Source organism: Sitodiplosis mosellana, unplaced genomic scaffold, assembly GCF_009176505.1.
Source record: "Sitodiplosis mosellana isolate CC-2019 unplaced genomic scaffold, AAFC_SMos_1.0 Smas_scaffold_3, whole genome shotgun sequence".
NCBI classification, from domain to species: Eukaryota; Metazoa; Arthropoda; class Insecta; order Diptera; family Cecidomyiidae; genus Sitodiplosis; species Sitodiplosis mosellana.
In genome coordinates this window covers 9397584-9422625 of record NW_022595246.1, presented here as the reverse complement: position 1 = coordinate 9422625, position 25042 = coordinate 9397584, and the positions used below count along the sequence as shown (strand labels likewise).

General features: G+C 37.1%; 6 protein-coding genes across 15 annotated transcripts in view; 5 read left to right on the top strand and 1 right to left on the bottom strand.

Moving 5' to 3' along the window:
• The window catches only part of LOC129566301 (uncharacterized), a 43358-nt gene extending 39375 nt beyond the window's left edge, over positions 1 to 3983 (top strand). For both annotated transcript variants that reach the window (XM_055442099.1, XM_055442100.1), the window contains exons 4-10: positions 2 to 215; positions 347 to 1020; positions 1099 to 1254; positions 1339 to 1540; positions 1602 to 1747; positions 1901 to 2154; positions 2362 to 3983. In XM_055442099.1, coding sequence (XP_055298074.1) covers positions 2 to 215; positions 347 to 1020; positions 1099 to 1254; positions 1339 to 1540; positions 1602 to 1747; positions 1901 to 2154; positions 2362 to 3105 — 2390 coding nt within the window. In that variant the 3' untranslated portion in view covers positions 3106 to 3983. The remainder of the gene's footprint in view (position 1; positions 216 to 346; positions 1021 to 1098; positions 1255 to 1338; positions 1541 to 1601; positions 1748 to 1900; positions 2155 to 2361) is intronic.
• Positions 3984 to 4872: 889 nt separating this feature from the next.
• Positions 4873 to 16741, bottom strand: LOC129566299 (uncharacterized). Of its 2 annotated transcripts, none has more exons than XM_055442097.1 (6): positions 15853 to 16741; positions 10936 to 11322; positions 10369 to 10628; positions 9688 to 10181; positions 7478 to 9570; positions 4873 to 7358 (listed from the first exon to the last, which is right to left on the bottom strand). In XM_055442097.1, the coding sequence occupies exons 2-6, from the start codon at positions 11273 to 11275 to the stop codon at positions 6277 to 6279; spliced, it is 4269 nt and encodes a 1422-aa protein (XP_055298072.1). In that variant the 5' UTR covers positions 11276 to 11322; positions 15853 to 16741; the 3' UTR covers positions 4873 to 6276. The 2 variants fall into 2 exon arrangements, with proteins under 2 accessions (XP_055298072.1, XP_055298073.1); XM_055442098.1 differs by having other exon boundaries at positions 10369 to 10601; positions 15853 to 16703.
• Positions 16576 to 18954, top strand: LOC129566302 (pyridoxine/pyridoxamine 5'-phosphate oxidase 2). Of its 6 annotated transcripts, none has more exons than XM_055442105.1 (7): positions 16850 to 16981; positions 17065 to 17281; positions 17588 to 17740; positions 17916 to 18015; positions 18109 to 18180; positions 18340 to 18542; positions 18673 to 18954. In XM_055442105.1, exons 3-7 carry the CDS (start codon positions 17601 to 17603, stop codon positions 18794 to 18796), a joined length of 639 nt encoding a protein of 212 aa, XP_055298080.1. In that variant the 5' UTR covers positions 16850 to 16981; positions 17065 to 17281; positions 17588 to 17600; the 3' UTR covers positions 18797 to 18954. The 6 variants fall into 6 exon arrangements, with proteins under 6 accessions (XP_055298076.1, XP_055298082.1, XP_055298080.1 ...); XM_055442102.1 differs by having other exon boundaries at positions 17518 to 17740; XM_055442101.1 differs by lacking the exons at positions 16850 to 16981; positions 17065 to 17281 and adding an exon at positions 16576 to 16774 and having other exon boundaries at positions 17518 to 17740.
• A 1428-nt stretch (positions 18955 to 20382) lies between these two features.
• On the top strand, positions 20383 to 21838 carry LOC129566298 (glutathione S-transferase-like). Of its 3 annotated transcripts, none has more exons than XM_055442095.1 (5): positions 20383 to 20533; positions 20901 to 21052; positions 21128 to 21295; positions 21372 to 21514; positions 21569 to 21838. In XM_055442095.1, exons 2-5 carry the CDS (start codon positions 20914 to 20916, stop codon positions 21734 to 21736), a joined length of 618 nt encoding a protein of 205 aa, XP_055298070.1. In that variant the 5' UTR covers positions 20383 to 20533; positions 20901 to 20913; the 3' UTR covers positions 21737 to 21838. The 3 variants fall into 3 exon arrangements, with proteins under 3 accessions (XP_055298070.1, XP_055298069.1, XP_055298071.1); XM_055442094.1 differs by having other exon boundaries at positions 20463 to 20533; positions 20757 to 21052; XM_055442096.1 differs by lacking the exon at positions 20383 to 20533 and adding an exon at positions 20782 to 20841.
• A 1617-nt stretch (positions 21839 to 23455) lies between these two features.
• LOC129565851 (zinc finger protein 83-like) lies at positions 23456 to 24207 on the top strand (the record flags this gene model as incomplete). Its single annotated transcript, XM_055441129.1, has 1 exon — positions 23456 to 24207. A coding segment is annotated over exon 1 (594 nt), but the record flags the coding sequence as incomplete, so codon positions are not given.
• LOC129566297 (zinc finger protein 286A-like) lies at positions 24197 to 25039 on the top strand. Its single transcript, XM_055442093.1, has one exon. It carries the CDS (start codon positions 24211 to 24213, stop codon positions 24913 to 24915), a length of 705 nt encoding a protein of 234 aa, XP_055298068.1. The 5' UTR covers positions 24197 to 24210; the 3' UTR covers positions 24916 to 25039.
• The last annotated feature ends 3 nt before the right edge of the window (positions 25040 to 25042 follow it).

The following is a 25042-nucleotide window of genomic DNA, read 5'->3' as shown; positions in this document are numbered from 1 at the left end:
GATGTACTACTCAAATATGATTCATTGCCTGAACGGATATTCAGAGCAAAGCTACGAATCACTGCCGGAGACAATTGGACTACCGAATTGGCCGATCAAAGTTCACTGCGATTTCAACATCGTGCAAAATACTATCAACATGCCATCGATGGAATGATCAATCGATCGGATCTCAAGGAAGGGTATAAAAGAAGCGAGGTTTTGGCGCTGGATGGGTAATTGAAGCACAATTTTTGCTCAAATCAATTGTTTTATATTTTTAAATAAAATAAGCAATTGAAATTCTTCATATAATCAAAATGAAATAAAATTATTTATTCAATTCGAAAATTCGTTTTTTCCACAGTGACGAAGACCGAAGCGATATGATCATCCACTTGAACCTTAATTTTGATCCTTACCTCGCTTTAGTATCCTCAGCTGACTTACTCTCCGTATTTATCGAACAAATTGGGCAACAAATGGTGCCCGAATTCGCAAATCTGACAATTGATTTGAGCAGTTTGGATATCAACGAAGTGACCGGATTCATGGGTGATGAGCCATCAACGAATGCATCACCACTTCGACCCGACGAAACATCAGATGCACCAAAAGAACACAAACCACAACGTCGATGTGAAGCCGTCAAGCTTGACTATTGCCAAAACATTGGATACAACGTGACAACGTACCCAAATCTTCTTGGTCACAAAAATATCGACGAAGTCAAAGCCGATTTGATTGCCTTCCGCGAAATAGTAGATTCAGAGTGCTATCGCCAAGCGTATGATTTTGTTTGTCGATTATTGCAACCGCCTTGCAAATATCGTGATCCATTTGAGCCGGAGATTGGACCAATCTGTCGCGAATATTGCCAAGATTTCCAAAAATCCTGCGGAAGTCGCATCACGAATCACTTTAAATCGTTTTTCGATTGTGAACGCTTCCCGGAGTCAATCGGATCACAAAGTTGCCACTCAAAACCGAACTGCATTGAAGATCTGCAAGCAAAGGCGCTTTCCAATCGACTTTGTGATGGTATGGTGGTTACTCTTAATTTTGGAATCAAAATAAGTTAACAATTAAGACAAATTTAACAAATTATCTTCATATTAGGTATCCCGGATTGTCCAGACCTTTCAGATGAGTTTAAGTGTTCGTATTGTGCTCTGGATAGTCTTTACTGTGGCCGCGGCAGATCATGCATTCCAAAGAGTGCTCGGTGTGATGGAAAAATTGACTGTCCTGACGGACTCGATGAAAGAGACTGTCGTAAGTGTGATTTAAGCCCACTATTTCGGTGTTCAATGAACTATCAAACATCAGATGTAAATGTAATGTTTCTTCTTTCAACAGTTTCAATAGCACCTTTGCTATCAGAGTTGAATGACCCGAAACCATTGACACCGCAACAAGTCAAGTTTAACTCGGAAGGATTTGCTATCTTCTCCGAGAAAGGAGAATCGGGCAAACTTTGTGCTGAAGGCCTTGAATCACCTAGCGATAAACACATCCAGAGAACCGTTTCTGAATCACTTTGCAAAGCACTGGGCTATGAGTAAGTTTGCCAATTCCGTCATTCAAATTGAATGAATGCTAAAATTTTACTTTTATTATAGGAAAGTAGCATTCTCTGAAGTGCGAAATGACACCGAACCGAATACGCGCTATGTTCGCGTGTTGGACCCAAAGGCGGCTGAAATATCTTTTGTTCGTACAACGTGTGAAAAGAAACAAGCGCTTTATGTTTCGTGCTCAAATTTAGGTTCGTTTTTATTTCACTTTTTTTATACTTCATTTCGTTTTCATTTTCATTTTAATCATTGTTGCCATTCGCTTTGAGCTATAGTAAATCCAAAAAATTTATCGCTCTGAATATTCACACATTATTAAGCAAAAATAAAATTCCTTTTTTCAGAATGTGGATTTCAATCTGTTCTGAGCGCGAATTCAGCAGCAAGTTTATCAAAAATGGCAGCACCTGGCGATTGGCCATGGTATGTATCTCTTCATCGTGACGAAACTCATGTATGCGACGGCACATTGGTATCAGAAAATTGGGTGTTGACAACTGAATCATGCTTCCAAGGACAGTCGAAAGCCACTTGGATCGCCGTGCTTGGGAATATTCGTCTGAACGCAAACACACCATGGAGTCAGAGGAGACGCATTGTAAGTGGAACTTTGTTTATGGTCAATTAAATTGAAATCTTCTTTTGTTTTTTCTTCGTATCAATCACATGTCGTCATCATAACGCAAATTTTCTGTAAACTCTTTTCTACTGAGTGTTTTGAATTTCTATACGAAATTTTCGATTTTTCTAACATGTAATTGCCATTTTTTAAATCAACCCTTCTCAACCCTCTCTCCATTCACAGATTGGTATGATAAAATCGCCCGTAGAAGGATCAACAGCTGCTTTAATTCGTCTCGAAACGCCAGTTGTGTTCAATGATTTCATTCGACCGATTTGCTTGCCAGATGCTTTGAACATCAAAAACTATGTCTCTGCTCAGACAAATATGTCCGATGCCGAAAAGCCCACAGCAGACACATTATCACGAAGTAAAAAAGATGAAAAATATGAATCAAATTTGCCGGAAAATCGTGACTATTTCTTTGGACCGGAGGATGTGCATGGCGAAGAAATCGAAGATGATCTTGTGCGTAGAATTCGTGCCATTCCACCGGAATTCTACAGTTCATCAGTAGCACCTCCACTTGAAGTCAACGGCACAACACCACAAGGAAGAAATATGGTGGTTGATGATCCAGCCGCCACTCAGTGGACAACATGTAACACACTGGGATGGTCACGACAGCGCGATCATTTGCAACGAGTCCAACTGAAACTCAGTCACATGGCGAGCTGTGAGAATATTTCCATTGCCACAGTGAATTCAATGTGCACCGAAGCCGCTTTCCACAAACAAGATTGTACCGAAGAAGAGTATTCGGGCAGTCCAGTGATGTGTTTACTACCAAACAGCAATCGATGGGCTTTGGTTGGCGTGTCAAGCTGGAGAATAGCTTGTCAGCCTAATGGCATTGAACGACCTCGAATGTACGACAAAATCACACCCAATTCAGCTTGGATTCGACACACCATCAATTCAACGTAATCCAAATGACAGCATTTAGCGCGTCAAATGTGTTTGTAAATATTTTTTCAAAGTGTACAGATTTTTGTATTGTGTATGACAAAGAATGACTGTTGAACGTCACCTAAACTATAAAGATGAAACTAAATAAAAAGAATAGATAAGCTTTTTTATGATTCAGAGGAATGAATACGGATGAACCTTTCTACAGAATACGCCATTATTGCTTTCCATTTTCTGTAATAATTCGAATTGACCGGGAAACTTGTTTCGCTTTTGTTGTCATTTAGCAAAGAAGCAATCAATTTGATTTAAATAATCACATATGTGTGTTTTGATTCAACAGTTTTAAATAATGACTTAGTAAATGCGAATATGTTCGAACAAAATTGGCGAATTATTGAAATTTTGTTCCACTTTACAACTTTCGTTTGAATTTCGCATTCGAAGACGTTCGATAACAATCGAAAGTGATGTTTTTTTCTTAGTGAAACAGGTTTCCAAAATAAATTTGGACTGACAACAAGGTGTACAAATGATGACCATCGAACTAAGACACTAGTTGGTCATTTGCTTTTTTGCTCAGATAATAATCAACGATAAACTTCATGTTTCCTCCCGATGTTGTACTATTTTAGTAGAAAACATAATCAATTTAATATAAAGATAAAGCTAATAGTCGAATTGAAATTTTCCCATGATTGATTCTTTTAAATGACAATTATTTATTATTATTATTTTTGTTCGTATGTTGTATACCTTTATCATGCCAAAATAATATGTAAGCAAAACTTAGTAGTTTTTTAAGGGATAAAATATATAAGAAATTTAATATATAAACTACTTCGTAGACGATTTAGCCAATCATTTCATAAATAAAGACGATAAATAAATGTAAACATGGGATTTTTATTCATCAAAAAATTCAGAGCTTCATGAAGATTTCACTCAATATTTAATTGCTTCGATTTAAAATTCGTAACATGATCATTCGGACAAGTTAAATATCAACATGGACTCAATTATATCAAACAAATAAGAAAATCAATTAAAAAAAATAAACGAGCTAATTGGTCGCATGGACAAAAAATGAAATATCTAAAATTGTTTATTTTATAACCTAGATAACAATTCAATCTTCTTCGTGGGAAATATGGCCTCATTTTGTTGTCTCAGAAATATCGCAGACGTACATCATCAATAAGTAAATTCGACGCAAAGGTGTTTTCCAGCATCGTTTTTTTTATCTCTCTAAACAATTCATTATTGTGTCATTGTGCCGCATCATGCGTACTTACCATTGATAAGGCTGCAATGTTCCGTTTTCTGGTGCAAATTCAATGCTGATGATTTGTGTGTTTGAATAAAAAAAAGTGTGTGTCGTGAGTAAATAAAGCCGTGCAATAGCCTTCAAAAGCAGATAAGATATTTTGTATGAGGCGGCGATGGCATCATTTATCGTATTTTTTTATCATTATGGCTTTTATCATTTGGCGCCTTTTCGACTGCAATCACGCACAGATTGTTGCAATTGTGTGTTCAAATATTTGGATTTATGGAAATGTAGATCGTTGAATTTAAATTATGCAATATAAACAAAGTTATTGTGTTGTTTCTTCTTGATTCAGCCGCATTGCATCACAACTTCTGGGAGAATATGATTGAAAGCACAATATAAAAAACAAAACAAACACATTATACAAACCATTCAAGATAATGTCGTACACCCAGATTTCGCATACTTTGATGTGAACGGTCCATAAATCAGACAAAGAGAAAATACCATCGTTTTATGCATGTAATCAAATGCTTAATTTATTTGCTGAATGTAGGAAAAATCTTATGCATATCTTTATGACAAAAATATATATGATTTACATTGTTGTGAAAAAAGTGGATTTTTTTCTTCTTTTCTTTAAAAAAAAAGGAACTTATGGTTGGCCATGTGTTTCGAATTAAGTTATTTTTTCCCTTATTTTGTCACATTTGATTGGCTTAAGCGTACGACTTGACGCGTCGTCGTATTCGAAGAGCAAATATTTGCATTCTTTTTATTCTTTGTGTTGACTTATTTCACGCTGGAGTAACACTCAAGCAAAGGCGGCACTAAATTTAAGCGATTCAAGTATTTAAAGAGACGAGAAAAAAATGAAATTCGTATGAAAGTACAAATATATTAATTCACTTGATTCAAACTTAACCAAACATGTTCAGGAATAAATTAAATTAAATATTGAAATAAATTTTCTTAAATGAAAACGTAGAGTTTACTCAATGAGCAAACGAATAGCATAGAGAGTACACCATTTTCATGAACATTTGCTTCAGCTGCTGATTTAACTGCGACTAGTGTTGTGTGGCACCAAACTGATTTTTGCCGAATGTTCAACGCAGTGCAAAACATTTGGCTATTCTTCTATTCGGACTCAAACTATTTAGTAGTATGTGCTTTCGAATTGTGACTTATTTTATGTATAAAAATTCGTTTAAATGTGTAAACTCTTTTGTTCTTTACTGTATGATTCGTTGAATTTCAATTTTGGAGAATACTATTGACTGGTCAGCAAATATTTAAAAATGATCAGAACATTTGGCAATCCCTTTCGGCTGAAACCAAAATCGGTTCAATTCATAAATGCATTCAGATGCAAAATATACAAAAACCGATTCTAAATAGGCACACTGTTCGATTTATACATGGCATCAAATGAATTATTTGAGAAAAAGGAAGAAAAGAACAGAAATAGAAGACAGCAGGAAGAAGAATTAACGATTTTCTAATTTTAATTTAGCAAAAATAAACACGAAAAAAAAGAATAAATAAATAGATTAATAATGACACACGGTGTCAATAAAGAATGCGGAAGTAAATGTTAAAGCGCGTATTTACACACGGTTTTGTGTAGTGTTTCGTCCAAAAAATAATACTCAACAAAGATATAGACAATTAGCTGCTAGATTTCATACAAAATGTGTCCGGATGTATGTAAAAAATAAATAAGTTAGAAAGAATGGGTTCTTAAATTTCTAGCGCGACAAAATGTGTAAAAAAAAAACTTGTTTGTGACGCACCGAATGCACTTTTTGTTGCTTATCATGCAATGAAAATGCAACCAACGATGTGTCCATAAATGTTACTTATCAAAATGCTTCTTCTGAATATAGAGAGTGTTTCGGCTTTGTACTTCATTTTCAAAATGATGTTTCGAGTGTTGGGGCTGGTGTTGTCACCGGTGCCGCATCGGCGGCAGTTTGTGACACTTCGGCGATGGGTTTGAGTGTAGATTTTTTGGCAAGTGATGCACCGTACGGTTTAATTTCTCCTCTCATGAAGTTATTCTCTTCGGCTTGCCGGAAGAGGTTTTCTTCCATGGAGAAATTCGTTTCGATAATTCCGGTTTCGGGTGATGATTCGGTTTTGGCAATGATCGGTTCAAATGATTCCTTCTGCGTTGATGGTGTGAGTTTCGATATGTTTGCATTTTGGTCTTGGTTGATAACTGGCTTCTTCTGTGGCGTGGAGTAGATCGGTGTTTTCTCGTCCACTCTTTCAACGATTTGTACATTGCTGTCATCATTCTCTGAGTCAATCGAAGTAGCATCATCTTCAATATTTGCTTCGGGAATTGATGCAATCGAACTTTTGTTGAAATTACTGTACTTCCACCGTGATCGTGGTGACATTAAATTCGTCTTTTTGTATGGCGACGATGAAGACGTTTGAGTCTGTTGCAAAAGACGACGATTCGTTAATGACTTTGGTGAACAACTCAAATCGAGTATTTTCATTGGCGATGAACTCAATGATTCATGCTTCAATTTTAATTGCTCGACAGCGGATGGCTTTGTCGTTGATATCTTTTTGTTTGTAGCGTTCAGCAGAAGCTTCTTAAAATCATTTAGAGTGGTTTTCGGAACTCCCAGTCGATCGCTGCATGTAGTTGTCTGTGGTTTATTGAACGTAACTTGCGATATCGATGTATTATTGCCGAAACTGTTTTCATTCACATTCGATTTGGATGAAATCGGCTTTTCTGAGGCATTCTTCAATGGCGTCGATGTTTTAAATGTGGACTTTGACTTTGGTGATGATTTTTTCGCACTGAAATTAAGTGGTAAGATGAATTTACGGTGGCGACGCTTCGATGTTCGTTTCGATGATTTCGTTATGTTTTCCCAAGAGAAACGACGCTTCATCTCTTTGAGACTGTCCTCTTTCTGTGCAACACCAGGCCAAGTGTCCGACTTTGCATCTCTGCTTGTATCGCTTAATTCTGGAAGTGGATGAATTAAAAGGTATTAATAATCATTTTTTTTGGCATGAAACAATCTGTCTAATACATCTACTTGAAACGGACGAAAAAAATCATTAATGACATTCCATTCAACTTACCCGAATCTGAAACGGAAACCACTGATTTTGGTGAAGTGTTGAGCTCACGTTTGTCAGCCGCAAGTGTGACATAAACATCGTCCAAACTGGCAGAATCGTAATCTGAAGCCATTTTTGCAAATGGAGGTGAACTATTCGAGCTCATCCTTTTAACCTCAGTCACAACTTCTTGATTTTCTAATTTTGACGTCACATGTTTGCTACTATCACCAGTTGTATCAGTTGTTTGCGCAGTCGGCAAGCCTTTGAATGTGGTGCACAGGCTGCGTTTGTATCTCAATGTGCTGGAATCGTATACGAACATGCCATTTGCATTTAGTTTCACATTGGTGCCGCTGATCAATCGAACATTTTTCGCATCGGCCAGTAAATTTTCATCGTATTTTGTGTTGCATGGCAATTCATTCAGCGAAACGTATTCGGTCCTCTTATTCAAATTACCGGATAATATTTGATCGAGATCTTTACTTACAACGTCACTCACTCTATAAGAGCTTGGGTGGGCATAAGATCCAACATCTGTGATTGTTACATATTCACCATCGATTTCATCATTCTTTTCCTTATCCACGTTGTCTTCGTTCTCTTTCTTCTTTTCAGGAACCGAATTTAACTGTTTCGAAGATGATTGAGGGCTGTGAATTTGTGCAACGGTCCGTTCTTCGCCCAATTCACTTAATGGCAAGTTTTTTTGATTAATATTCAAACTTGACAGCATCGACTCCATGGCTGCAACCCGATCCTCATCGTCACTGTTCAACGGTGTAATGATACAAATCGATGGAATTCGATTCGAATTAATCTGCGTCTTTCCTTTGATACGTTTCACCCGTTCCACTCCTTCGAAATCGGAATTTTCCGATATTTCCAAGTCTGATATCGTCGTTGCCGCACCATTCGACGAATCGTTCTTGTCAATTTTATTGAAATTATTGAGATTAGTAAGCGCTTCGCGCATTTGTGTAGCCTCTTTTTCAACGCCTCTTCTTGGAATGCTTTCGCTTTTATTAGTTAACAGTTTTGGTTTTCCATAGTTACTGATATTCATTAGTTTGGAGTTTAACGATGACTTCCGTTCGGGAGCGATGGGGACTTCGACTAAACTGTTGTTGCTCAGTGAACCGAGTAAAGCTGTGCAAACGGTGCCTGAGCTAGCCGTCGTTGATGTGGATCCTTTTCCGAATAGTTCATAATCACTGCTATCTACGGAGGTGGTGGTTCGACTTAAGCTATCACCCATATTGCTTGATATATTGCTGCCGTCGATGGGCAATAAAGCTGATGTGCTCAGCAAAGCGGGAACAATATTCGATTCCTCTTCTTTCAGAGTCTTCAGTCCAGAATCCACGTGGAACGATGTGAAATAGCCTTCTGTATCGCAGGAGTACATACTTTCATTGTCGTCAAACAGATCGACATAACCCGTTGGCACTTCATGATTCGTAGTATCATCACTCGTTATACTACTCGAAGTCGATGTGTTTATTCTTCGCTTCGTTAGTGCAGCCGAATTTGTGACCGGTGGTTTATTATGATGCAACGAGCCACACGAATTACTCGATTTTTTGTGCATTGCAATCTCACTACTCGCCGAAGTGCGACCAGATTCAGAGCTCGCGCTCCAATTGCCGCTTGACGAATTTGGCTCTTCACACCGGTACTGCTTGCTGCGTCGCTGTCGGCGATTCATTGACGTTCTCAGCTTCACTGGATTCGTTGGCGATGAACATACTTTAATATCACTCTCCATTAAATTCGTAAACAGTTTCTCCGACGAGGAATACAATGGGTTTTGTTTGAGACTTTTTTCCGCCGTTGTCTTCGGCCGTGGCTTTGAGTTTTTTGGACAATCATTTTGAACGGCACCATTTTGTGTCACTTCACCTTCGACAATTTCATCGATTTTGTTAATTAGTTTCAATCGATGTTTCCCCCACTGTTTCAGCGCTTTGAAGTTAGAAAATCGATTCGACGACCGCAGGCTATCGATCGTTCCGTTGCTTCTTAGCAAATCATTTGATTTACTGCGTGGCATTGATTGGCTATTTTTATCGTCAGCACTTGATGATGTGCCAACAACTGCACTGTGCCTCCTGCAGCGAAATGAAGAGAAATATTTGTAAAATGTGAACAAAAAAGGAGGAAAAAAACAAAACAAATAAAACAAAAGCAAATGAACGAGGGGAAAAAAGAGAGAAAAATTGGTTTACATTTGTGTGTAGGCTTCTTTGATGTCTTTATCATCGATGCCGGCGATAGTGTTTCGTCGTTTTCCCGATGCTTTTCGTGGTCGCAACGATCGGCGGGTGGCTTGGAATTCTTCGAGATATCGCATTTTACCCATTGGCATGTGGCCCAATGACTTGCGGATCGAGCACATACGCTCAAACCGTACATTGGATGTGTTCACGGAAACGATTTCGGCCGGGTATTTCTTTGCAATTAATTTACACTGTTCTTCGGGTGACGGTAGCTTGTGATCCAATGCAATATCATTCACACCGTCAACATTGTCATTTGTACTAGTCGATGTAACATCAATTCCATCCACATACGATGTAGAAAAACTGGCATACGATTCTTCGGCAATTGTTGAATTATGCAGGGAGCTAGCTGCAACTTTTGCCAAACAATTGGGAGCAACCGTTATCTCTCCAATCGCTTCGGATGACGTCCATTTTCGGAGCTCTTCAATCGAAGCCGGCTGCAATTAGACAGAAGAAAATAATGATTCGTGAATTCCGTCCAGTCCAAAAGCGGAAATTGTTCACTTCAAAAAAGAAATTCTTTGACACTAATTATTATATACACGGTGCATTGTTTCGATTGAAACGACCGAACATTTGGGTCATACATCAAAATGAGAATAAATATAAACAAAGCTAACTTACGACTCGTGTTTCGATATCTGCATCAATCTTTTTCGTGATCTGTCGCCGGGTACGGCCGAGTGGACAAACGGAAAAGTTTGTTTCGCTGCTTGTGTCGTCGTTGCATACGAGTAGAACCGGTGTTGGTGCTGCTTGGTCGTATAGCTTTTGTATATGTTGCGGTCGTGTCGAGGCAGTGAATAGGGACGTGCTGATTGTTCGTTTCGTTTTATAAATTGATACATCATTGTCGTCTGTAAAATTCTTTTTATTCAATTTATCTGTGTAGAGTTTTCGAAGTGAAGTGAAAAGAAGAAGAAGAAGAAGAAGAAGAAGAAGAAGAGGAAAAAAGTGGTTAGAGAAATCGAAATAAATCCAATCCCATCGGAGAGGAAAAACAAGTATCACCAATATGGTATTGAAGCGTTCATTCGATAAATCATTTCAGCGTTTATTTTTGTATTTTCCTCTCCGTTTTCGAGCGTTTCTTTTCTTATTTTATTTTTTATTACTTTTTCAGTTTTTACTACATAACATTGCTATTATGTGAGGGTGAGGGAAAATGTACGCTTTAATCATTCAACTTACATATTATCGTTTCGTCGATATTTTCTAAACTCTTTTCAACGCCAACGATGCGCTTTTGAATGTTGTTGCTTCGTTCGCGTATCGTGTGCAATTCATTTCCTAAATCGCTGAGAATTTTATCGGCAACCAGAACCACCGATGCCAATTGTCGCAGTATATTGGCAAGTGTACAGTTTGCGATCGATGTAAAATCATCGTGGGTCGCCGTCGTCGTCGTTGCTTTTGATACTGTTGTTGTTGTCGTTATTGCCGTTGATGATGGTTGCTGTTCCGCTGTTGTTGATTGTTGAGTGGGCCGTGATAAGAATACCGGTTCTACAATGCGCTGGATAAATGGCATTTTCGAAACGGTAGCTCTTCTATCGACGACACTTTTAGAAATTTAATCTGAAATACAATTGGAGAAAGAGGTGAAAAAAAAACATTAATGTTGAATGAGAGAAAGAGACAGAGAGAAACGAAAAAAAAACCGGTAATGATGGGGGGACTGACGCTTGTGACTAAAACACACTCAAACTAAGAATACGAGAGCTCAAAAGGTTGACAACGACTGAAGCATATAGTATTCCGGATTGCAATGAATCGATCTGGTGTAAGGATTCGTAAAAACTACAGTAATGGTCGTATGGTGTATGAAAGGCAAGGTTTGGTTATTGAACGAATAACCAAAAGCATTGGAAATATGACACTTTATTGTGTAATTAACTTGCAGAGAACGAGAAAACAGAATATGGATTGAAATAGATACTTGTTTCGTGGTCAAATCCAATGGAAATATCTGTATTGAATTCGAATGAGCTGCACAGAGCAGCAGCTGTTCAGGTGAAACAAAACTGGACGACCGTCAACATTTCAACTAATCCCAACCCATTCTCGACAGACACAAACACCGAATCCAAAGTAATGCCATTAGGGATTGGCGACGGCGACGACGACTAAGTTCAATGATACACACCGCAAATAGTAAGCTGTTTACCGAATGAAAATTACACAGTTTGTCCACTTGGAATTAATTCGAAAATTACAGTTATGCAATTCAATTCAGAGCATTCTAAGTAATAAATGGTCGATGATTATTGATGGATAGAGAAAATCCGATGATTTCATCGTAAATTAAATGGAAAACCAAAGACCGCGGACAGCAGTTTCATTTATGCGGTCAAGCATTGATTTCTCATTGCTATCTTGTCAATTTAATGCCTAATAAGCGCTTTAGCACATCATTCACAATCACCATTTTTTTTTGTTGCAATTATCACAACTAACTTAATACTATGTCTTCTGTTCGTTGAGTCGCGTGTATTTTCACTCAGAAAAAAAAACAAATTATTCACATATAAGCTCTTTACAGAGAGACATTCCGTATAGCATATGCATGTTTATGCACGATTATTCTTCACATTACCGCACGTTGTCTTGCTTCACAATACGAATCAGCAAAGTCAGCATACAATTTTTCTCTGTGTTTTTTTTCTTCTTCTTCGAATAAACAATAACTAGTATTGAGATTGTACGACGTACTGTTCGCATAACATACGCGCGCACACCAAATAAACATATGAAATTAAAATCACTGAAAAATGATTATTTACTGACAAAATCGTTTACTTTTTCACTTGCTATAAACAGTCCGTCATGTGAAAAAAGGCTTATTTTGTTTCATTTTGTAGACCACCGATAAGTTTTTATGTGGAAAATATGCGGCTAATTAGTAGCGGAAGTGGCTGTTTTTGTTGATCATTCATATATTGAGTCTACGGTTCAATAAGAAGGCAATTTTGTAAATAAATAGGTCTTTATTACGGCGAACGCTGTTGTTGTTATTCGTTTTTTCATTTCTCCGTTTTGTTCGCTTAATTTCTTCCCATAGCCTCGTACAATGTACAGCGATTTTTATGGGTCTATGAGATAAAATTGAACGCGTTTGGCGATCATATCAGTTGAAACGCAAACGAAACGATAACGTTAGACTCCGAATGGTTATTAGAAATGTACACAAAACGTAAACGATTTTTGTTCAATTTAAAACGGGGATTCGATTGAACGGGCATCGACTTATTGAACACACTCACACACACACATAAAATCAATTCGAAAAAAAGTAAACGTCCATGGAATTCAATGAGCAATGCACACGCCTCACTCTGGCTCAAAATTCGTTCACAACTAATGATTAAATTAAGCGATAAATTCGAAATGACACTCAGACGAAAAGGAAACAGCACACCACGCCACGCCGCACAAAATGAAATTTACTCACGAGACACAGGCGAAACTGTCTCGATGCAATGTATGCGCCGAATGCGAGGGCAGACTAAACATTTTTATCAATTCGATACGTTTTTCCCGAATGCAGCTCAATTTGGGTGAACGATATAACGAGAGAATGAGAGAGAGAGAGAGAGAGAGAGAGAGAGAGAGAGAGAGAAATGTTTATCGCGTTGCGACGACGAATGTATAGAATTTTTGTTATAGTTCAAGTGACTGCTTTATTGGTACTTATCGCTGTTGCCTTCGACGTTGTTATAGCTCTTACTCTCTTTTCTAGATGTATCATGTGATACGCGATACATATACCATGCAGGATCAACGCCAAAAGAGACGAAACAAAAATTGATTGTTATTTTTGGTACTGGTACTTATATCCGCCCCATTTGAGACACAAAAAAAAATGTTCTCTCGTTGTTATTTGTTTGTTTCTTGTCCTCGTTGAGAACAGTAAAATGTAAGACACAAGTCAACACTCAAACACATAAACACATTCCGACAAAAATTCGCTGGCGAGAAACATGAAAATTGGACAAACTACTATCGTACTTAGTGAATGTGAGCAGTGAACGTAACCAACTGAATAATATTTCTCTGTGTATTCTGTTATTAATGCCTGGCTATGGCTTTGGCTCGGTTAATGTTTGTTGTTGCTGTTGTTTTCGTTCATCGTCCATCGAGTGCCGATCATACAGTGACGACAAAATGTTATTTTGTACTTTTCCTCTGCACAGTTCTTAGTTCGCCCATTCAGGCTTCAACATGCGAGTGTATGTTTGGGGCCCGTGTGTTTCGCATGTACCTGTCGTTTCTACTCAGTCGATCGATTCGTCGAATGCGATATTTTTTTTTCGTTGCGATTCTCGATGTTGTTCAATTCGCATATCTTCATCGTGCGCAATAAATTCAATTCAAAGAAGAGAGAAGAAAAAAGCACACTAAATTGCTCACTTGCTAGATAGATTGGATAATACACTCTCTATGCCAACCAATTCAAGATACCGAACATTTTACATGTTGCCCATATACGAAATGATCGCAACGACGGCGACGACGACGACGAAGCCGTCGGTACACGGAGATGAAGTCAGCTATAGACAAAGAGAGATAGAGGAAAGGAGAGTGAGCGCGTACAAACGAGAATTTATTGAAACATGAATTGATTGTGTCTTTTCATTTCGCTGATATATTCTTTTTCAATTGAATCTCTTCATGCAAACACGAGAAATACTATCACGGCGTACAACCGACCATATAAGTACATCACAAAGCTCAACATACGTTGGATTTAATTGAATCTTTGCGCAATTTCAATGGAAGAATGAGAAATTGCTGCATTCGGGAACATTGAACGATTTGTTGTTGACTGAACGAGAAGAGAGAAACAAAAAAAAAACCGCGATGCAAATGGTGAAAAACAACAGCAGCGTTCTCCCTTTTTGTTGTTAACTCGAGGGCTTTCATCCGTCAATCTGCGCCGTGCATGAGTCTGCATGTTGCTATTATATCATGTCAATATCATAATCGTTTGAGAAAAAAAAAAATACTTTTATTCAAAAATAACGCATACATTTCAACCAGGCACTTCGCTTTATTACCGAGAGAAAAAAATTCGCTTAATTTCAAAAGAAAAATGCCATATTTAAATAGCGACCTTTTCCCACTCGAGCACCCCGCTCTGCTGAACTCATTTTGATAAAATGTAAAACAACAACAACAACGAAAAAAAAAATTTGTCGTCGTCTTTTGTTTCCGATCGAAAAATGTTTATTGACAGAACCATTGAGCTATAACATACTCTCTAGTTCCGACCGCATGAAAAAAAAATGCTTTAATGCGCGCAATCAACATACATATATAACAAAACCCATCAACGATACGAGAGAATGGAGACGAAGAGAAAATCAACATAAGCGAGCTCAAAAATCCGGAAAAGGCACGTACAAAAATCATCGACAATAAAAAAAAAACCAAAATCTCAAAACAGGCAGAAGAATTTCGTTTCGGTGTGTAGCGCACACGAAAAAAAACCAGAATGCATGCATGCATGCTATGCATACAGTCTCATACATATTGCACAAGGTAGATTTATTACTTTGCTGAGATCCCTGAATGCATTCTTCTTCTTTTTTTTCGTTTGGTTTCTTATTTTCGGTACGAAAGATGTGAAAACCCGAACAAAAACACACAAACTCAAAGCAGAGAGAGATAGAGCAAGAGAATGAGCGACAGATAGGTAGTATACGCACGTAAACAAAGATAGAGGCGACGTAACTATAGCAATTGCACACACATGCAGATGCGGTGTTTCATTGCCACTTATAAAAACGGCTACAAATTCAAATATATGTGTGTTGTGTTGTACACACGCTGAAACGACGGCTGTGTGCTGTGTGCATCGAACAACCAACCGACAGAAGTGGAGAATAAAACTGATGAATGACTTTCGTTTAACGAAAACCAGCAAAGAAAAAGAAGCAGACTGCACATTTTCTTGTTCATTCCAACATACACACACATTTATTCACTGGTTATTATGATTGCTTATGGGTTTTGTTTCTCTCTTCCGACTTTTTTTTGGTGTAACATATTTTGCCGTGCTTTTTTTATATTGTCTATAGCCAGAACAACAGATAGCATTCAACTTACCGATGAAAGAAACACGAAATGTGTGACTTATGCGTTTACCGCTGAATTTTACACATTTGAATTTGGTTTCGTGTGGAATTCCGTATTGTTGGCGTTAATTGTTGTGTGTATGGTCAAAATGTGCTTTCGATTCACAATAAATTTTAACACAAAATCATTTACAAAACACCGTTTACACTCCAATTACAAGGCATTCATACGAACTGAATCGTCGTTATTTCCAAATTCGGCAATTGTATTTGGTTCCATTTTGTCGACGCTTTATTTTTCGTATCGACATCTCTTTCTCACACTAATTTCACATCACTACTTCCCGTTTCCTTTTTGTTGCCTCGAACAAATTATTAATTGACTCACTACTTTCGGGTGGCAGATAGAAAACAAACAAACATTTGATACAGTCGCCGCATTTCGGTTTTTGTGTATGTGGATTTTTGTCGAAGCAGAAACACAAGCACGTTTCAACAATTTTTGGATTTCCCCACACAAATTCTTCTTTTATTTTATTCTTCCTCTTTTTTTTTAAAAATAAATTGGCAACGGATTCCTTTTTTATTGACTCAAGCAGATCACACACACACACATTATTTATAAACTAGTCAAAAAGAAATATTTATGAAATTCAACAACAATGACTCTTATACGACACTTGATTTACACCATATGTACAGCAAACAACGAATTTAGGTCCATTCAGAATGTGCGCAACACACATTCGTTCAAATAGTAATGTTTTTACACAGCGGCCTCACTGCAAGCACCAACAAACCAGCTCTTCATAGAAATTTCCGTGCCGAATGTAAACTAGTTGCACGTACGACTAAACGTTGTTCAGTCGCCGTACTGACATTGGAGCCCAAAGTCTCTCGTTTTGTGTGTCTCAAACAACACCATAAAAATTACGCGCACATTGCTAGTATTGGTATGTTTGGGTTTTTATTACGTCTGTGTTATTACTATTCGCTTCTGTGTCGATATTCTTCGATGTGTTGTTCGAGCGGCTTCACTTCGATGTGTGCATGTATGAGTGCGTGTGTCTGTGTGTGCTTGTTCATTCTCTCTTTCGTTCCTGTCTCATTGTGTGTGAAGCAAATCGGCATTTTTTTTGTTGTCGTGTATGTCAAGAAGGGTAAGTTTATGTTGGCTAACAATTGCGTTAATTTACCGTGCTTTTGAAGGACTAACACGTAATTCTTTTAATTCAATTCACAGATTTACGAAATGTCTAATTACAGCATTGCTGCTGTTGTCGCTGTTGCTGTGGCATAAAACAAAGCCCAAAAATAGATTCGCACTTCATTGAATTCGCCTTGCCGCTGGCATTTTTAGATTTTTATCATTCGTTTGTTGAGTTGTAGTTGTTGCTGTTTTTTTTTCTGCTGTTTTGCACATTCGCTACTTCTTCTAGGCATATATATATTCTCTTCAGGTGTGTCTTTGCAATTCCATTTTCGTTTAGTTCTTCGTCTTTGCATGAACTATTTTGTTAGGACACACACACTCACATCCAGAATACAATCAACTCAATAGCGTGAATGCTCTTTTCCGTGAATTCATTTACATAATTCTTGGCTTTGGCTTTTGTTTTTGGCTTCGAAATGCTGTACGTTGACAATACGTACAAACATTTGTTTCGATTTACTTATCAACATCATTAAATAATAGGTGATAGCACCAGTTGTGTGTATTTAAACCAGAGACAAAAGTCAAACACTGACCATATTTGTGTACGCAGCGAAGAGAGAAAAATGGAAACATCAGGTTTGTCATTCATTACAAATGTACCGGAAAATCCCATGCAGATTTTCGCAAACTGGCACAACGAAGCCAATGAACACAGTGATCCGAATTTATTTTTGGACACAATGACTATTGCCGGACTCAGCGAGTAAGTGCTTTGTTTTGATCCCTTTGTATGAAATTTAAAAAAAAACGTTTTTTTTTTCTTTGTTGTTAACCAAATTTATTCACAAACAAAGCAAAGAAATAAAAAGAATTTCAGTGTGGCTTGAACACTGCAACTCATTAACATTAATTCGTATTTTTTTTTCCTATTCATTCAGCACCGACGATTTACTCAACCGAAATGTGATTCTTCGAAAGCATGACGATAATGGACTGATCTTTGTAACGGAACGAAATACCATGAAATTCAAGGACTTTGTAAGTAACACTTTGTATACATCATTTAGATTTTACGCAAAACTTCTTCGTTTTCATAATTTTTAATCTATGTGGTTTTTTTTTCGTTTACAGGTAAAAAATCCAAGTGTTGCAGCCGTTTTCTTGTGGATCTATATGATAAACGGCACTGCTGTCACTAGGCAGGTATGAGTTATGTTTATAACGTAATATTTAAATAGCCCATCTGTTGACAAGTTGTTGACACACAATTTTCAACTCATAATTTGATAAAGAATGTTCATTTTAATCAAATATTCTTTATTTGCGATTTCTGTTTGAAAAATGACGACTTTTCTATTCTAGGTACGTGTGTTAGGAAAGGTGGCTGAGTTGAGTGAATTGGAAATTGCTGAGTTTTATAAGGAAGAACCGTTGTTTGCGAGAATTCGCAGTAAAATATGCCGATGCGGTGAACCGGTCGATTGGAATGACTTGAAAGCAAAACATGATCTGACGTTGAAAGACTATCAGGATGGAAAAGATACACTACCGCAAAGAGACACTTAGTAAGTCAAACTGTGTCAGCAGGGAATAATCTGATAAAATCTTCAAAAATTGCAAATTTATTCACACTCTCCATTTTTACTTAAAAACCCAATTCCATTTACATCAATATTTAATCGTCCCTCTCTGTAGCACTGCAATGCGAATCATACCACAAAAATTCGACTTCTACCATGCACGACGCCATGAGATAGCTGATCGCGTAAAATATACGCTAGAAGACGGAAAGTGGATAAATTATCACATCGCTACTTAGTCAAGTGTACACTCAATTTATTTGCCGCAATTTGTAGTCATAAGTGTAGTTGCTTCTTAAATAATTGATTAATCGACGGTATATTTTGTTGACTGAACCGTATGATTTTGTTTTTACTCGTAGTTCAAACAAATAAAGATAAAGTCTCACCGCTTGAAGTTGTTTTGTTTTTTCTTTCCTTGACGTTTTTTCAGCAAACATTTCTTTGCTCATATTCTTTGATTAAGCTATCACTTTTGCATGTTCAGCAAAACCATTATAATAGAGGGACACTTTATTGAAAAATGCGATGCACAATAATAATCAAAACTCTTGAGCGTATGTTAGACGGTATACGGAGGACATTCTAGTGATAACCCTGAGACTTGTTAGTATGAGCGATGACAGATGGTCGCTAAGGCCTATTTAAATGAGAGACAAATCTGGACTGAATGAATTTGTGCATTTGGTGTCAATTAATATGGAAGCATCAAGTTTGTCGTTCATCGTGAATACGACAGAAACTCACATGCAATTATTTGCTGCCTTTGGCACAATGAATCCAAACAACAAGTCGATCCAAATCTGTTTGTGGATACTATGACGATAGCTGGGTTGAGCGAGTAAGATGAGACTGAATTTCAAAATTAAGAACTATTTTACAGAAGAAAAAAATGAAAAAAAAATATTCCAGAACTCAAGAGCTACTCAACCGAAATCTAATGCTCCGTAAATTTGACGACAATGGTGTTTCATTTACAATGGAACGGACCAAAAGAGTCTACAAAGGTTTCGTATGTATCATGCAATTTCGATTTACATGAAAGGGCGTTACATTTACCTATTTAAAACAATTGCAGATAAAAAAATCTGTATGCAGCGGTGGTATTTCTATGGATTTATATGATAGATGGTACACAGGTTGTTCGACAGGTAATAAAATTCACAGTACAATACTCAACAATTTAAAAGCGAGCATTTTCTTAAATTGGTATAACGGGAGATGTAGCTGGAGAGACTAATCAACAACAGATCGCTGAGTTTTACCAAGAAGAGCCATTATTTGCCCGAATTCGAAGCAAAATTTGTACATGTGGTGAACGGGTTGATTGGAATGACTTGAAAGCAAAACATGATCAAGCTTTGAAGGAGTATCAAGAATTAAAAGCGACATTGCAACAAAGAGACACTTTGTAAGTCACACCTTGAATCAATATAAGCTCATCTTTTAAAAAAGCATCAAATAATGCAAATTTTATTCACACATTCCATGTTTATATGCAACTTAATTCCACTTATATCAATATTTAATCGTATCTCTTCGCAGCACTGCAATGCGAATCACACCAAAGAAAACATTGATTTCTATTTTGAACGACGAAATGAAAAAGGAGACCGTGTGAAATATACGCCAGAAGACGGAAAGCGGATAAAGTATCACGTCGCCGTGTAATCAAGCACAATATGAGACATTCAACGCGTTCGCATTAAAATTTTGCCATAGATGTAGTTGTTTCGTGAATAAATAATTGATTAAATTGCCGGCATATTTTGTTGACTGAATACGACATAAGGCTTTGTTTTCACCCGGAGTTTGATAAATGAAAAAAAATAGATCAGGATCCAACTTCACACGGGTTGGTGAATATAAAATGACATTTCATTCCACTATATATTCCACATGTCCTGTCAAAATTGTTTTATTTACATTCCTTCGTTCATCTGAGTCGGTGGATTTGAATAGCTTTGACAAAAATTGTAAGAAATATTGATTTGATAGATTCGATAGATTGTTCTGTTTCATTTTTGCAATTTTTTTCCTTTGTGAAATATTCTTGAAGCTGAATTGCTTGCTATCATTGTTTATTTCATTCAGTAGACAATTTGTGAAGTTATCACGTGCACTAATTTAAATATTTTATGACTTACGCGCCAATCTCATTATATATATATGTATTCTTTCTTGTTATCTATTTGATAGTGAAGCTGAAGAGCGACTAAAACAATTTTGATCAATTTTCAACATCAAAATGAGAACAATTTCTTTGGAATTCATTACCAAATTGGTAATACCAGCTTTGGTGTCATCGATTTTCATGATTTCGTTTTTTTCTTCGTATTTTAGTTTGAATCGTGAAATGTCGCAACCAACGTACAAACTGTATTATTTCGATATTAGGGGTTTGGGTGAGCAAATCCGTATCTTGTTAGCCTATGGTGGTATCGAATACGAGGACATTCGCATCACTCAAGAAGAATGGCCTGCAATCAAACCAAGTATGTTTTTTTTCTAAATGTGCAAGGTTATCGAATGTCAATTGCATTGTTATCTCTTATTGTTTCCATTTTTAGCGATGCCATTTGGGCAAATACCTGTACTTGAAGTCGACGGTACACGTGTCTATCAAAGCACTTCAATTACCCGTTATCTCGCTAAACACGTCGGTTTGGCTGGTGCCGATGATTGGGAAAGTCTTCTGATCGATATCGCCGTTGATAATCTCAACGAATTCGACTCGAGTACGTAGCTCTTTTGAAATTTTCTTGTCTGTTTCTCAAATTTCATAATAATAATACTCTCTTTGATATTTTGCAGAATTGGTCGCTGCTCATTATGAAAAAGATGACGCCATAAAAGCCATAAAGTTGGCTGCTGTTAAGGACGAAATCCTTCCATTCTATTTGGACAAATTCGAAAGCTTCGCCAAAGAAAACAATGGCCATTTGGCTCTTGGAAAGGTAAAATGTTTTAATTTTTTTAATAGATGAGTAAACAACATTTTATGTTTGTAGTTGACTTGGGCTGATATTTTCTTCGTTGCTCATTTGGATTTCTTCAACATGGTCGCCGGCTTCAATGTGATTGCCGACCGTCCAAATTTGCAAAACGTAGTCAGCAACGTTTCCAATGTTGAATCAATTAAGGCTTGGTTCGAAAAGCGACCAGATAGTCTTTATTGAGCACTTTCGTTCAATTGTTTTGTTTTCAAATATGCTTTTATTGTTTTTTATTCTTTGAAATGTTTAAATAAAGACGCAAATTATATATGATTGTTTTGAAAATTGGATGTGTTTCATTCGAAATGGTATAAAGGTGTTCCGTTCGAAGATCGTTTTTAATAAAAGGAAATTTTCTTCACGGTAATCTGACAGAGATTAAATCTGTAGAGGTAAGAGGTAAGTTCTTTGCAGTGTAAGAGTCAATGGCGTGCATATTCCCAAAGATACAAAATGTTTGTTTTTGTTCCAAAAGTTTAGATTATTCTATTGTGAAACAATAGAATTTGCAAGAGAAAGAAGAAACAGACTGAATTTTATTGCCACAGATATTTTTGCTCATCTCCATAGATGTATTTAGCTATTTCTCTACCATTTCCAGGCAATTTTAATTACTCAATATTTGCATACGTTCGTAAAAACATTTTTTTCTGGTTTTACGATCTATTTTTTTCAAACATACGTTTACCGATGGCTCAGCATTTCAGCATTTCGTATCTGCGGATATATCTGAGCATATCGACGACGCAAGTTACTGTATAAGTGGCGTGCATTGATGTGCATAGCTACATCGACTACACACAAACAGAGAGTTTTACACACAAACAGAGAGCGCAGTGTTTGTGTGTAGTCAATGTAGCTGTGCACATCAACGCAAGCCACTTATACAGTGACTTGCGTCGTCGATATGCTCGGATATATACGCAGATACAAAATGCTGAGATGCTGAGCCAACGGTAAACGTATGTTTGATTTTTTTCTATTAATGTTCCTTATTGTTGGAATTTCCAGCAATCCTATGGCTCTGCTTGAACTTAATGCTGCATGTTAGGTAGCTGGATTTTTTATGGCACTATACATTTTCAACATTTTTACCATTTATCTAAAAAAACACACAAACACTTTTACGACGGTAGAAAATATGAAATAAAATTTCTTCAAATATTAAGAAGTATTCCATAGAGGCTTTAACAGTTGGTTTTTCATGGCCATGCGAGCTAGAGCTAATTTTAAAACTTTTATTCTTCCTTCAGAAATGAAGTTATTTGTGGAAAAAATGACGAAGTTTTTTATTTTAAAAATACAAAAGTAAAGCGTCTAGTTAAAGAAAAATTGCAAAAAGTATAAAGTAGAAACAATTTGAGTGACTTAATTCTGAGTCAATGAATCGATTTAGCAAAAAAAACACTGAATATAGAATGAAAGTGGATTAGATTGAGACATGCGATGAATATTTCATGGAAAACGATTTGATTGTTTTACGAAGTGCAATTCAAATTTTCTTTCACGCTCAAATCCATTCAACATATTGCATTAATGCCATTTGAGTAATATTGAACAAGGAGCAATAACTGGAATCAAAATAGTGACATTAAAATATTCTATATTCAACACGATTTGTTGTTAATAAATATTTCATCATCTTTCGCAATCATCATAAAGGAGACGTCGGAGAAATAAGAACAGTAATAGACAATCGCACACATTGACGGTCAATTCAATGACCGTTTCACAGCGTTTATATGAGATGTCTTCAAACTGAGTTTGTGTGCACTGAATGCCGTTGCTTTTCGTGCGCATTTTCGTTCAGTCGAAAAAAAGAAGAATGACAAGGATCAACATAGCCGAAATACATGCACAGACACGATTTTTTTTGTCATTTTTCGTCTCTGTCGTTAGCGTTTGAATGCACGCGGACAGTTCGATTTGAGACACTGTCAACTGTTTCTCGCGTGTAGTTGCCATACGTAACCTCTTTTTCATACAGTACAGTCAGTGTGCTAGTTCGTATCTGAAATAAAAGACTAAAAACTATTGAAAGTAAAGAATAAAGACTAAAAATGGATTTAACTGAGGCACCAAAACCAACGAAGGTAAAAACGGCACCAAACCTTGCTGGTAACGAGAAAATTCAGCCAAAAGAAAAGCACAAATGTGAACTTGGTGACAAATGTTTCGTAAACGCCAACGAATTGAAGCAGCACGCAGAAACTCATGTCGGCAAAGGTCACACTTGTCCAGTATGTGGAAAATCGTTTTCCCGCGCGGATTATCGCGAGCATCATATCAACAGTGCACACAAAGGAGAAGTGGTCGATGGTGTCGTCCGAAAGCCAACCTACGAGCAAATGTGTGAGATTTGTAGTAAAGTTTTCCATCATTACGGCAATTTACGGAAACATATGATCCTTCACAGTGGTGAACGACCGTTCAGTTGTACCGAATGTGGCAAAACATTTGCATGGAACCAGCATCTAAAGTCACACATGAAATTGGTGCATTCCGATGAGAAATCGTTCCAGTGTTCAATATGCGGCAAATTATTTAATCATAGTGGCAATTACAAGAAGCACATGCGAATTCATACGGGCGAGAAGCCCTATCAATGTGAAATTTGCCAAAAACAATTCGCACAGTCGAGCAATTACCAGGTGCACATGCGAATGCACATGAACGACAAGCCGCATAAATGTGAAAATTGTGATAAATCATTTGTACAAGCGATCACCTTAACGAAACACAAGCGAGTTCATCAAAAGGATGACAACGTGGTGCAACAATTTAAATGTACTGACTGTGAAAAAACATTCACTTTCAATCATCAGCTCGTTGAACATCGTCGAATACATACTGGCGAACGACCATATCAGTGCAATGAATGCAACAATCGATTCACATCCACAGCACAACTTAAGCGACACACCAAGACCAAGCACGAGAAACGTCATACGCCCAAACCAGAAACGTCTTCAACTAAAGTCTCGAATACGGAAAAGGAGCCACCGACCTGCCCTGAGTGTTTCAACACATTTAGCAACAAGGTATGTCTGACCAGACACATGAAAATCCATTCGGGAATCAAACCATTTAAATGTGACTACTGCGAAAAATGTTTCGTCTCACAAAGCGATTGCAAGAAGCACATGCGAATTCATACGGGCGAGAAGCCCTATCAATGTGAAATTTGCCAAAAACAATTCGCATTCTCCAATGGCTTTCATTTTCATATGACTGCCAGCCATTCAGTTGGAAAACCATTTCAGTGCTCATTATGTGACAAAGGATTTTATTGCTCAAGCGACCGTAACAAACATCTTAAACTGCACAACAAACAGAATATTCTGACTTTCTTGTATGTATAAAAAGCTGAAATCAGAATAAATAAAATCGATATTTTTCGTCGGTATTTTGTTTATTCAAACAGATATATTGTTTACATTGGAAATTCAAATAAACTACGATATGAAAGAAAAACCAACTTCATGCTGT

Coding starts and splice junctions, on each gene's coding strand:
- LOC129566299 (XM_055442097.1), bottom strand. CDS start 11,275: ATGCCATTTATCCAGCGCATTGTAGAACCGGTATTCTTATCACGGCCC. Junction 10,182..10,368: donor CAGATATCGAAACACGAGTC/GTAAGTTAGCTT, acceptor GTCTAATTGCAG/CCGGCTTCGATTGAAGAGCT. Junction 9,571..9,687: donor AAAGAAGCCTACACACAAAT/GTAAACCAATTT, acceptor ATTTCGCTGCAG/GAGGCACAGTGCAGTTGTTG.
- LOC129566302 (XM_055442101.1), top strand. CDS start 16,582: ATGTTTTTACACAGCGGCCTCACTGCAAGCACCAACAAACCAGCTCTT. Junction 17,741..17,915: donor ACTATTGCCGGACTCAGCGA/GTAAGTGCTTTG, acceptor CTATTCATTCAG/CACCGACGATTTACTCAACC. Junction 18,016..18,108: donor CCATGAAATTCAAGGACTTT/GTAAGTAACACT, acceptor TTTCGTTTACAG/GTAAAAAATCCAAGTGTTGC.
- LOC129566298 (XM_055442094.1), top strand. CDS start 20,806: ATGAGAACAATTTCTTTGGAATTCATTACCAAATTGGTAATACCAGCT. Junction 21,053..21,127: donor ATGGCCTGCAATCAAACCAA/GTATGTTTTTTT, acceptor TTCCATTTTTAG/CGATGCCATTTGGGCAAATA. Junction 21,515..21,568: donor GCCATTTGGCTCTTGGAAAG/GTAAAATGTTTT, acceptor TTATGTTTGTAG/TTGACTTGGGCTGATATTTT.
- LOC129566297 (XM_055442093.1), top strand. CDS start 24,211: ATGCGAATGCACATGAACGACAAGCCGCATAAATGTGAAAATTGTGAT.